The sequence below is a fragment of the Blastomyces dermatitidis genome, assembly GCF_000003525.1.
Source record: "Blastomyces dermatitidis ER-3 genomic scaffold supercont1.3, whole genome shotgun sequence".
Lineage (NCBI taxonomy): Eukaryota > Fungi > Ascomycota > Eurotiomycetes > Onygenales > Ajellomycetaceae > Blastomyces > Blastomyces dermatitidis.
The window spans coordinates 2,745,287-2,758,597 of record NW_025544776.1 but is presented as its reverse complement, the minus strand read 5'-3'; the positions used below and the strand labels follow the sequence as shown (position 1 = coordinate 2,758,597).

At 31.6% G+C, this 13,311-nt stretch overlaps 1 protein-coding gene across 1 annotated transcript; it reads left to right on the top strand.

The window, feature by feature from the left end:
- Window positions 1–593: 593 nt before the first annotated feature.
- BDCG_16647 (uncharacterized protein) lies at window positions 594–863 on the top strand (the record flags this gene model as incomplete). Its single annotated transcript, XM_045425852.1, has 1 exon — window positions 594–863. One exon carries the CDS (start codon window positions 594–596, stop codon window positions 861–863), a length of 270 nt encoding a protein of 89 aa, XP_045280251.1.
- Window positions 864–13,311: the final 12,448 nt, after the last annotated feature.

Here is a 13,311-nt window from a genome sequence, read left to right as displayed (position 1 = left end):
AAATAGCTCTATCTTTTGTATGAAATAGATATATTAGATAGTGTACAGATAATATAACAAGCAGATCTTGATATAAATAAGATTCATATGTCTTCAACATATTCATCTGTGACACTCAATCCGACAGTTATGAGCCTGGTAAGCAGCATCTGAAGAGAAGCGCGATACACTGATCTCAATCCTCATTCAAATTTGACAACAATCATTTGAACTGAGATGATTGATCCTCATTCATATACGGTCTGATCTACTCAACTGTTATACCCGATTCCCAGTAAGCAGCATCTGAAGAGAAGCGCGATACACCGATCCCAATCCTCATTCAAACTGATAACTATCATTCAAACTGAGACGATTATACACCGATTCCAATCCTCATTCGAACTGATAACTATCATTCGAACTGAGACGATCATACCCGATTCCCGTCCTCATTCGAACTGATAACTATCATTCAAACTGAGACAATAGATCCTCACTCGTATACATTCCGAAATACTCGACCGATATACACCCTGAATTCTGATCATATTCATAAATACTTGAACCGATTCCTCAATCCATTCAATATAACCGATATGACAGACAAGACAATGTCTAGTGTGACAGTTCATCTTAGTGTTCCTGGAGATTGGAAACTTTGGTACAAGCATATGCTAGGATATGCAAAGGACAAGAAGGTATCAGACTTCATCAATCTTGATAAACCTGATATCTTCTCTGAACTAGAAGAACCTCTGGAACCCGAGTGTTCAGAAGAAGCCACCGCAGAGGCCAAGATAGCATATAACATCAAGATCACTGCTTGGAAAATCAAATATATGAAATATGAGAAAATGAATGAAGGTATGACAAAGATATGAGATGTCATATGAAGAACAGTGAATGTCACAGAGCTACAACATGTACACAGTGAGAATGATGATATAAAGAACATTATCTGTTTATTAAGAGATTGTCTCTTCCTCACAATCACAGACTATCAAGATAATGTGAGAACCTGATACCATGATCTCTGCAAAGCACTGAAAAACAGAGATATAGAGAAGTGATTAAATGACTGATCACTCATTGAAGATGATATCAAAGAGGCAGATATAGCTGAACAGTTCAACTTGAAGAAAGATTTCTTAAATGCAAATCTAGTTATTGATGCAGGTTATGTATAAGCATGAGCTAAGAATGTCTGATATGATAAAGATGTCATATCTTTAATAGAGTTAGTTAAGAACTTCAAGAAACAGTATAGAGAAATGAGTATTCTCAAAGAAGATAAATCTATAAACTTCACTACTCTTAATAAAAGATCAGTGACATTCAGAAACTGCATCTGCAGAGCCTGTCACTGATACACTTAGTGCTACTATCTCAATTCATCAAGGAAGCCACCTGAATGAAAGGAAAACAGGGAGAAGAGAACTCAGATTGATCAAGCTCTTAAGAATCAAGAATTGAAGAGATGTATTGATCATGCAATATCTAAAGATTCATTCACAAATACAGATATAATAGATGTCAATGAAGCAGTTCTAGAAGAAATGATTCTGAAGCAATCAGATCATCAATCTATTGATCATCAATCTATTAATCAGCAAATCTGAAAAATATCAATGAACTCTTCACATTCTTACTTCTATCTCTGAAACTTCTGAATCTTTGATACTAGCATGAAACAGTATATATACAATAATTGAACACATTTTCTATTCTTTACACCTGCGAATGAGAATGCAGAAGTCTATACAGGCAATTCCAGCACTAAAGTTGAAGATTATGAAACTGTTAGAACTATCATGATAAATGAAGCAGGAAAGCAGTTCAATGTCAAACTCATCAATGCAGCTTACATTCTGAATTTTCATATAAATATCATTGCATGAAAACTGTGTTTTCATATAGAAGGCATCTATTATGATGGAAAAGACTTCAGATTGTAAAAACATACAGATAATACAATCTTTGCATGCATTGAAGTATTTGAAGAGTTACTAGTTACAGAATATAATAGTGAAACAGCTGTTTTCTTAACTATCTCAGAAAAATCTACTACTGAAGCTGATGCAGCTATCACATCACATACATCTAACATCACTATATCTGAAAAAATGATATTTTCAAATTCTTCAACTTCTACAAATTCTTCTTCCAACCTGTTAATATGCATAAAATCTTCTCAAAAACCTAAGATCTCTATAGCTACTCAGTCAAAATGGTATAAGAGATTAGAACATTCATTGAAAATCATCATTCAAAAGCTTGCAAATGATGCAACTGATGTTCAAATCACTAATCTAGAAGATGCTGCAGATGAGCTTATCACTGAGCTTTGCAAACCCTGTCATCTATCTAATGCAAAAAATCAAATATCTAGATGTTCTCACATTAGATCTCAAATATCATTTGAATGTCTACATGCGGATATCACACATGACTCTATGCAGTGCTATAATAATGAGTATAAACATTATAACATTTCAATCCTTTCTACACCAGATTCAATGCCAGAGCCAACAGGTTCTGATGTTGATATTAATACTCATTCAGCTGTGATAGATAATTGAACACAGAACATTGCATCTAGAGCTCATGATATCAGTGCTAATTTTAATGAAGCTAATATCATTGAAGGCTGCAGAACACAAAATCACAGAGCTGCCTATCTTGTGACAGTTGCAAATGTCAAAGTCAATTCTTTTCAAATGATCAATGAAGCATTCTCTTATTCTCATTCACACTCAGACTTCTACAAGTCTCAAAATTTATTTCCTAATACTGTTTTTACTGTTATCAATAATACATCTATCTCAACAGCATCAATTCCTTCAAGGATTCATAGATCTCAACTGTCAGATTCACTGAACCACTGAGCAGATGTTGAAAAACACTCACATCATGAAGAATCTGAGAACGCTAGGCTTCATCTCTATGCCAGAGAATTGCTGTCTCTTCTCAAATGATTGATTAATTGTCTTCTTCTATGTGAATGATATCGTCATCCTATCCGAAAGATATCAATCCGAGAACATGTTCAATCCGGCGATATTACAGTTGATTGAGTGCCTACGGCCCAGATGCCAGTGGATGGCCTCACTAAGGCTCTGCCACGCCAGAAACATACAGAATTCGTCAAGATGCTAGGCCTAGTTAATATATCAGATATCATCGAGGCGCAAGCAGAATAAATAATCTATCTTGATGTAATCTCTACAGATTCATCTACACTCTTTTTGTTGCAGCTTCATTTACACTTTCTTTTACATATTACATTCACTGAAGAGGGTGTGTCAGGAAAAAGAGGTTATACACTACTGAACGCCATCAATATCATATTACTACAATATTTCTCATCATCATCAGCTTACTACAATACTTGTCTAATACTCACTTATGCTAGCTCTCTTGGCTCGCACATATATTTTACTATAAATAGCTCTATCTTTTGTATGAAATAGATATATTAGATAGTGTACAGATAATATAACAAGCAGATCTTGATACAAATAAGATTTATATGTCTTCAACATATTCATCCGTGACACTCAATCCGACAGAGACAAAGTTAACAGTAGTGAGAGAATTTTTTGAAAAGATCTTCTTCTCTATAAAACATTTTTCTTTCTCTTCTCTCAATTACAACAGTGAGTGTATGAGAGTATTGTTCTTGAAGAATAATAAAGAGCTTATTCTGATGTTTTCTAGTGAGTAAATGTCTTCATGATGCAGCTGCAGTCTCTGTGACTGTTAAGAAAGCTCAGTTAAAGATGAAGACAGTGATGTTAACAGACTGTGAAAGCATTGCTTTCATTATCATATCTTCTTCTTCTTCTTCTTCTTCTGCTTCTCTTGCAGTCATGATAATAGTTGCTGTGTCTTGCAGTGAGATGTTATTTCTTCTGCCACTTGATTCATTTATATCTGATTCTTTCTCTGTCTCTCTCACTACTGTTGTAACACTGCTTTTCTTCTCAGTCAACACAGTAATGTATGACTCTGTATGATTATTTGAAGAGGAATCTGAAAAGAGCTTGATTTCAGAGACAGTGACTATAAGAAGCTCAATCTGTAGTTTCTCTCTCACAGCATGTCTAAGCCCTGCTCAGAATACTACTGAGTTAAGTTCACAGAGTTCTGCAGTTTCTTTGTCTTCTCTCTGTGAGAAGGCTTCAGTGCAGTCTCTGATCAGTATTATCACTTATCTACACTGTGTTAAGCAGCTGAAGAAGAGAGGGATTTTATACATCTACTTCTTCTTTCACTCTTATTATTTTTATTATATCTGTAATAATAACTTCTGTCTCTCTATAAGTATTATCTCACAGAAAAATGTCATATTAACTCTGATAAGAAGCTCAGATGCTTAAACAGTACAGAGTGAGAGTCTCAGAGCTTTAAGTATTGACAGATTCTGTCAAGACTGAGAAGATTTCTCTTATTCATCTTTGAAAGAAGATGAAAGTGTGAATCTCTGAGATGAAAAAATATCTCAGAATAGCTGATCTTAAGAAGAAGTCAGTCAGTGCTGCTGTTGAAAGTGTCATGAAGATCAATCACTGATTAAAGAGAATCTTACTTTAATTAAAACAGATAACTGAGATGCTTTATAAGTTAATAAATTGATACTTTAAGTATCTCTTATACTCTTCTATAGTATGCTTCTCTGCAGTACTACAGTGCTAACTATTTAATAGATAAAGATATCAGTATTAAAGACTTCAACAGTAAAGAATGAGTTTGATAAGAATGTAATTATTAATAAGTAGACTCTGAGATTCTCTCTTTTTACTTTTTTAACAGGCTGCAGTCTCATTAGAATAGCAGCAGTCTGTAGATTGATAATATTAATCTTTTTATTAATTTCAAATATTTCTTTTCTTTAACTGCTTCAGAAATTTTACACTTGTATAGTCTTATTAAACTTCTAAAAAATCCTTTGAGAGAAAATAGAAGAAGAGTGCTACAGAGCTTATAAGATATCAGCTCATCACTGTGAGATTATTTCTAAAAAACTCTTTAAGAAAAATGAGAAGTCTTAAGCAGTATTTCTTACTCAATATCTCTGATGTGTAATAGAGCAGTCTTTACTAGTTATTTTATAGCTTATAATCTCTTTCTCAGCATTTTTCAAATGCTCAAGTGATTTTTATAAATTCTTTGATAATGAATAATCTTCTTATTTAATAAGATATTAAAGCTCACTGTAATATATTTACTTATTCAATATTTTCTTCATAAGATATTTGATATCACTCTCAATCTTAATATCATTCAGCTGAGACAGCTCTGTCTCAGAGTATTATTATTATTATTATTCTTTAATTATAGATGTATACAGTCAGAGACTATGACATCTACCTGAGAATCTTTAGTTCTCAGAGTTTTTCCTATATCTATAGAGTCAACTATTATACATTTATCAATTTCAAATATGCAAAATCAGAAAATTCCAGCTCAGAATACAAGAACTGTTTACAAATTGCAGTATTTCAACACCTTCTGATAGTTTGAAACCATTTGAAAATATGATGATAAAAGAAAAGAGAACATAGTCTTAAAGATAGACACATTAAATAGAGAGAGAAAAGAACAGAAGGAAACAAGTACAGTAAAGAGAGACTATAATAAAACAAAATTATTAAAAGATGATGTATAGCTGTTTTAACAGACTATATCTAGTCAATTTCCACCTCTTCATATTCAGATACTTCTGAATTCAGTCATTTTCTTGTAGCTGCTCTAGTTTCTGATAGAAAGTCTATTAAGTATTTAGTTCCTGTCTCAGTTGAGAATAAGAACCTCATATTTAATTGATTTAAATCATACTTTTTCTTTAATCTGACTCTGAGACTATTGTATAATGTACAATGCATTACAATATGCTCAGGATTTTCATTCATATTGCAGAATGAGCACTCTGTTGAATCAAATCTATCATCAAATCTTTATATATAAGATTTGAAATAACCATGTCCTAGTTTCAGCTGAATTATAGATGAGAATATTTTCTTTTTACATTTAATTGAACAAGATTTCCACTTTGATTTTGTCTCAAATCTTGAATAATGTATACTCTTCTTTTGTTTCTGCCAGCTTTCATTTCACTTGTTTAAACAAGATTCTTTTATCTTTCTCTTTATGAAAGACCAGGACACTGTTTTTTAAATAGATCTGCTTAATTCTGAACTCTTTTTTGCAGCTGAATCAGTCAATTCATTGCCATGAATATTCATATGAGCAGGAACTCAATGCAGATGAATTATCAGTTTTGATGTTCTTCTCTTTTAAATTTTTAAAACAGAGTTTAAAATCAGTTCAAGATTCATTTGATCATTATGAATCTGACTATTTCTAAGTCTTTTTAAAGCAGCTTGACTATCAGAGAATATTCATGTCTCTTTCAAATCATTTTCTCTTTTATAAGATTTTATTTCAATGAGTTTGAAAGCTTTCACTATTACAAATAGTTCAGCATCAAAGACTTCAGATTCACAGCCTAAATTCCAGAAATCTGAGATAAAATTAATATTATCTTCAGTATAAGCAATGCCTGCGCCTAATCTATTCAAATTCTCATTTTTTGAGCCATCTGAGTAGATCAGAATAGAGTCTTTTATATTAATTGTAGAGATCTTCTTCAAATGCTGTTCATATTCTCTCTCTTTAGATAGTTCACTTATTTGTAAGTCTATGAGAGATTCCAGCTTTTCTCTCCAGAGAGATATCTTCTCATGATCAATTTTCTCAACATTTAATGAAGAAAATTAATTCTTAATAAGTGAACATAGTCTATACAGTTGAGAGGGCATTTTCTTTAAAGTATTATTCTCATTTCAATCAAGAAATCTATTTCAATCCAGTTCATTTCCTGAGTTAACTGATGAAAATGAAGAAGAGACTCTTTCTCTGATTATATGATTTGAGCTCATCTTCATGACTCTCAGAGCATAGTTCATACAGGCCTTTTCAAATTGAATAGCAGAAGATGGAATTAAAGCTTCAATTTTCATTACTTTAATAGAAGATGACTTGAATGCTTTCAGAATTCTTCTCAAAGCTCTATTTTGTAGACTTTGAAAGAGTTCAGTGAAGTTTCCTTGATTGTTTCATCATACTTGAACTTCATAATCAGCTACTGAGATAATACAGACTATGTATAACTGTCTCATAGTCTGAAAGAATAGATCTCTCTCAGTATTTGATAGTCTGATTATACTGTTCAGTAGTCTCTCTGCCTTGATGATTCTTTGTTGAATATGATATTTAAAATTCAACTTGGAGTTTAATCATACTCCTAGTCATTTGACATTCAAACTGGGTTTAATCTCTTTATTCAAAAGTGTTAGACTTAGTTCTTTCTCATTAAATCTGGGAAAAAAGTGAATTAGCTCAATTCTATTCATATCAAATTGAATTAGATTGATATCTGCTCTAACAAAGATTTTCTTTACTGCTTTCTTAATTACTTCTAAATTCTCTTTGATTGTCTTTGAACTGTAGAGTAGATCAATATCATCTATATAACTTAGAGATCTCACTATTTTCATCTCTCTATTCTTGAATAGATATGCAGTGTATATTGCAAATAAAACAGATGAGATTGAAGATTCTTGTGATACTTCTATTTTTATCTCAGTTTTATCTTGTTTTCTTTCATCAAAGAATAGTTATATAATTCTTTTAGATATGAAACAATTTACTCATTTTATTAGAGAAAGTGGCAGTTTTAACATCTTCAAAGTTTGAATTATCTTAGACTTTGACACATGATCAAATGCATCTTTTATATCAATAAAAACTGCAGTTGAGACCAGGCCTTCATGCTTTGCTACTTGAATATCATGAATAACTGAGAGAACAGTATCAATTGCAGAACATTGTTTTCTATCTCTCATTTATTCATTAAATAGAAGAGAATCACTAATAGAGCTTATAAAAGATAATCTAGTAGCTATTATCTTTTCTAGAATTTTTCTCAAACAGTTCAACAGAGATATTACTCTATATAACTTAGAAATTGAAGTCTTTTTATTAGATTTTACAAGGATTACTTTAGTAGCTTCTCTCCAGCATTCAGAATGATAATCATTTTTTAAGAGATTGAAAAAGAGCTCAAAATATTCATTCTTTAAGTAGGAATATGTGTTTTGAATAATTGAGTGATTAATTGAATCAGGCCCTGCAGCAGTTTTAATTGAACTTGAGAATATTGCTGACTCTAGTTCATCATATGTAAGCTCAGGCCATTCCCAGTTATTTTCATCAATATATTCATGAAATGACATATTCTCCTCTTCTAAATGTGATGAGTTTTGGAAGAGAATTCTCATAAAAGCTTGACATTTTTTCTCAAAAGAGTTTGCTGTATGTAATTCATTCTGAAATTTATATTCTAAGGTTGGAAGCTTTGCTACACTTCTTGTTTTAGTATAGTTGAAGGCTTTGAAAACTTCTTTTTCTTGTGCTTCTTCAAGAAATTTGTTCCAGCAATCTGTTTTGGCTTTTTTAATATGTGAAAAATATTCATTTTGAATAGCTTTGAACTCTTCATCAGATATTAAGTGATTCTTTCAATCTCTCTTAGCAGTGACTAATTGCTTTCTTTTAGAAGTGATATTCTCATTTCATCAAGGTTTGAAATACTCAGAAGACTTTTTCTTTGAAATATTTTCTTCAATACTTGTTAGAAGAATAGATGTAATCAGCTTTGCTCTATTCTTAAGCATTTCATTTGAGATATCTTGACTGTGATTTCAATAGAGCTCACTCTGTCTTTCAGATTTCAGCTGTTTTACTCTTTCTTCAACTGCTTTTCAATCAGCTTTTTCAAAGTTATACTGATTAGAGAGAAGAGGATTTTCACTTCTTTGTTTTTCACTCAGTTCAATATTAAATTGAATGATCTCATGATCTGATTCTGAGGTTTCATTTGAATCAATAAACCAGTTTATAAGTCTTTTTTCAATTAGATTTTATGACATGAAAGTTAAATCTATAATAGATTTCTGTTTCATATCTTTTCTAAAGAATGTTTGTTGATCAGACTTGTTAACTAAATCTATTAAATGCTCAAAAGTTCATTCAACCAGTTTATCTGCTCTTACTGCTCTTGTGCACTCTGAGTTCTATCAGGGATAATGTGCATTGAAGTCTCCTGCAATTATAGAGTTTTTTAAGAGAGTTATATTCAAAAATTCTCTATCAATTGTCCAGGTATTGTTGTTTTCTTTCAATGATTTTTCATTATAGATATTTATAAGTTGAATAGTATCAAACTCATTATCTTTATCTATAATGTCACCCACTAGAATGTCAGAGTCAGATATGATATTAAATCTCAGATTAAATTGATATTTTGATCTTTTTCTCCCATAGATTGCTACTCTTGATTTTATCTCAGATTTTTCAGGAAGAAAGCAGTAATAGCTTGAATGAGAAATGATGTACTTTTACTCAGTATCAAAGTTTGATTCTTGAAGAAGTACAAAGTCAACTTTTTATTCAAATGCAATCTGAAGACAAGAATAAATGCAATTTGAGTTTCTATCTATATTGTTTTGAATAAATATGATTTTTGAAAAGTTTTTAAACTTTTTTTGTTGTTTTTGTTGTACATTCATACTAAAAGAGAGTGAAGATATAGTAGAATCTAATCACTATCATCAGATAGTAGATTATAACTATTTTGAAAAGCAGGAATCTCAACTGCTTACATTCTATCTAGTTTATCACCAGAGTCATTTCTCAATTCTCTAATCTTAACAGATGTTTGAGAATTCAAATTCTGTTTACATTTAGCTGAAGAATTGAAGTTTGAAGACCTAGATAGTTGAGAGTTTCTTCTTTTTGAGCTTGCAGTTGTGAATTTACTAGCTTGACTTTTCTCCAGTTCTTCTAAGTTCTTGAAGTAAATACACATTCTTTTGAGCTAGATGCATGTTTTTCTTTGCAATTGAAGCACTTAAGCAGAGTATGTTGACATATTTCATCTTTTTTTGAGCATGTTTCACATTTATACTCACTAGTTTTGTGATCTCTAGCACAGAATGCGCATTTTGAGTCTCTGAAACAAGAGATTGCAAACTGTTCATATCTTTGACAGTTTGAACACTGTGTTTGAGCTTTGAGATTCATTCTTGAATCTTTGTATTCATGAACTCTCATTTTCAAACCTGCTACTCTTACTTCAGAGATTCTTGATTGTTCAAGTGTCTTTGTATACACTAGAACAGAGGCATTTCTTCTACTCTGTCTGAACTCAATTGAATTAAGTCATACAGACTCTTTTCTCAGTTGAATAGAATTGTATTCTTCTAATTCATTTTTGAGAAGCAGCATTTCTTTCTCACAGTCAAAAATTTCAACTGAAATATTATGAAGAATGAATTTGTCTCACTTTTCATCTCTTTCAGATAGAATTGTTGTATTCAGTATAGATTCTATTACTGATTTTCAGAGATTCTCATTCTGAATGAGGAATTCTGCACTGAATTCAGGTATTGTAGTCAAAATAATAGAATTTTCACAGAAAGATGGCTCAATTGAAGCTATGACTGATTTTTGAACTTCAATATCAGTCATTAACTGAGAAAAGAACTGCTGATTAATTTCATTTCTAATTCTGAAAATAAGATTTGAGTTTAGCTTGTTTTTTTGCAAGCTCTTCTGATTTGAGACTTTGAGAATAAGTCTTCTGTTTCTGAAGATTTGAAAGTTCTTCTCTTTTTGTATTTCTTTTTTTTTTTCTTTCTATGAACAGAGGTCTGAGTAATATTCTTCTCAGTTTTCTCAGAATTTTAAGCAGATTTTGAACTAGCAGGTTTGAAGACAGTAGATTCTGCTACTTGAGCATATATTTTCTTCTGATTTGAAGAAGAAGATGAAGAAGTAGAAGATGAAAAAGAGTCAGTGACTGTACTGAAAGATTTTAATGTTTTTTGAATTGTGTTTGAAATTTCAAGTTTGAACTTGATCACTTCTTATAGTTGTCTAGTCTGAGTATGAAGAATTAACAGAACTTCTTCATTCTTCTCACTCAGACACTGTTTTTCAAGAATTTTACTTGCTTTTTCCAGTTTCTGTATCTCAAGAACTTGTTGTTTCTCTATTTCTTTCTTCTTTCTTCTCTTTAGAATTTCAATCTCAGAAATAGCATCTGGGAAAACATCTTTTTTCACATCAACTGAGTGTACTCTTGAACTTATTTTACTCACTGAATGAAAAGTTGATCAGACTGTTTCAATTGAGAGATTTATCAGTCTATTTTTAAATGAAAAGTTGATCAGACTGTTTCAATTGAGAGGTTTATTAATCTATTTTCAAATGAAAAGTTAATCAGACTGTTTCAGTTGAGAGATTTATTAGTCTATTTTCAATTGAAAAGTTGATCAGACTGTTTCAAAAGAAGAATGAAAGACTTTTATATATAAAACACCTGATTTCTTTCACACTAGTTCAGTAACTAGGTTAGATTTTTGAAGAGAATCTAATAAACTAAAAGTGATTTTTAAGATAAATCAATAAAATCTTTACAAACTCTTTCTTGGGATACAGTGAGGAAAAGTATGATATCAATTGATAATAAATCAGATGATATGACAGTTTTTAAGAGAAAAACTGACAAAAAATAAGTCAATTTTTTGCAGAGAAATTGATTAAAACTATTCAACTACGGGCGCTAGCCACCCGCAGAATGCATCTTAAGCTAATTATATTAACCCTCTATAATTAACCGACCACCGCGTCCGTCCTCTCGGGCCAGTCACTAATTTCCAGGGGCATTAGTTAGTGGCTGCCACCACCCACTTGGTGGTATATACACCAAGCTTCCGATTGCTGATCTCGGCCTCATTAGATGCTCATAGGCCTATCAATCAGCTGTCATGGCCTTGCCCCATGTTAGGGACTAATAATAGGCTTGATGACTGCAGTCCTCTCTGCCAGTATTAGAACTTGATAGTGAGCTTGCAGACTCTAGCCTATCAGAGTGCCCTGTCTAGGGCCTAGATGTGTGTCTAGGCCTGCTAGTCAGGTGGTTTTCAAAATCATTCTCTGTATTTGAGAGAGAGCTAGCTCTGATGACAGCTCTAGTTAGAGACTTGCTTAAGTAGTATATAATCACTATATTAGGCTTGGCTCTATATCATTAGAACCTTGACAGGTGTACAGTAGAATAGTGAGACATTGACATTCTATGCCAGCTCTAGTGAGTGTTCGCAGGATCTCACTTAACTAGTGGCTTGGCTTGCAGTAGAGAGTTCTACCCCGCACCAAGCCTTACTAATTAGACTCAGCCTCTATTACATGGGGGCTTTCATGGGTAAGAAGTGGCAGGTGTCAGCAGTGAGATTCGAACTCACACACCTCTAATGTGTGCGGCCTTGGTTACCAGTCTTATCAACTGGGCCACGCTGGCGTCTCAGAGTATTACTTATAGAGCTTTAAATAGAAAATGTGAAAAATAGAATGAATTGATTTCAATTCTGAGAGTAATTTCAACTTATATATTTACTTATTCATAACTTTTATTACTAAGAAAGATTCTAGTTATTACTCACTGAGCTTCTTACACAGTCTTATTATCTTGATATTCTTTACTGAAAGTAGTACTTAATTCTCTATTAAGAACTTCATTGAAAGATGTTTTTAATTATAGTATTTTATATATCACTTCTGAGTGTAGTAGATACTTTTTATTATCTTCTTATAAATTTTATTTAAAAGTTTTAATCTCACTTTTACTTCTGATACTGAGAAATACTCTATTCTCTATATCTGTTTAATATTCTGACTATCTATTTCTCTCTTTAAAATGTTGTTCATAATGTCACTGAGTAATAAAGAATTATATTTATAATAAGTATAGAAAGAAGATATTTTTAAGATTGCATTCTTTGCATTATTATATATGAATTCAGTGATTAGAAGATGTTTGAGCTAATTATTCTGATAATATAAATAGAATACTTAAAGATGCTGTTCTAGTGTCTGATTCTGATATTCAGTCTGATCATCTGTCTGTAGATGAAATGCAGTACTGAGAAGATGTCTTATTATAAGATGATAGTAAAAAGCTGATCAGTATTTACTGATAAAGAGGAATTCTTAATCTATTATCAATAATTTCAGAGCACTGTGATTATAAATAATGATATCTAAAAATAGATCAGTCAATTCAGAGGCTTTAATCTTTTTATAAGTAGAGATATATCTGATTATCTTTGTAAAGCAGTCAATAATAATCAAAATTAAGTTATATTCTTTAACTCTTGTTGACTTTAGTAGATTAACTATGAAATTCATTGATAGATTCTGTTA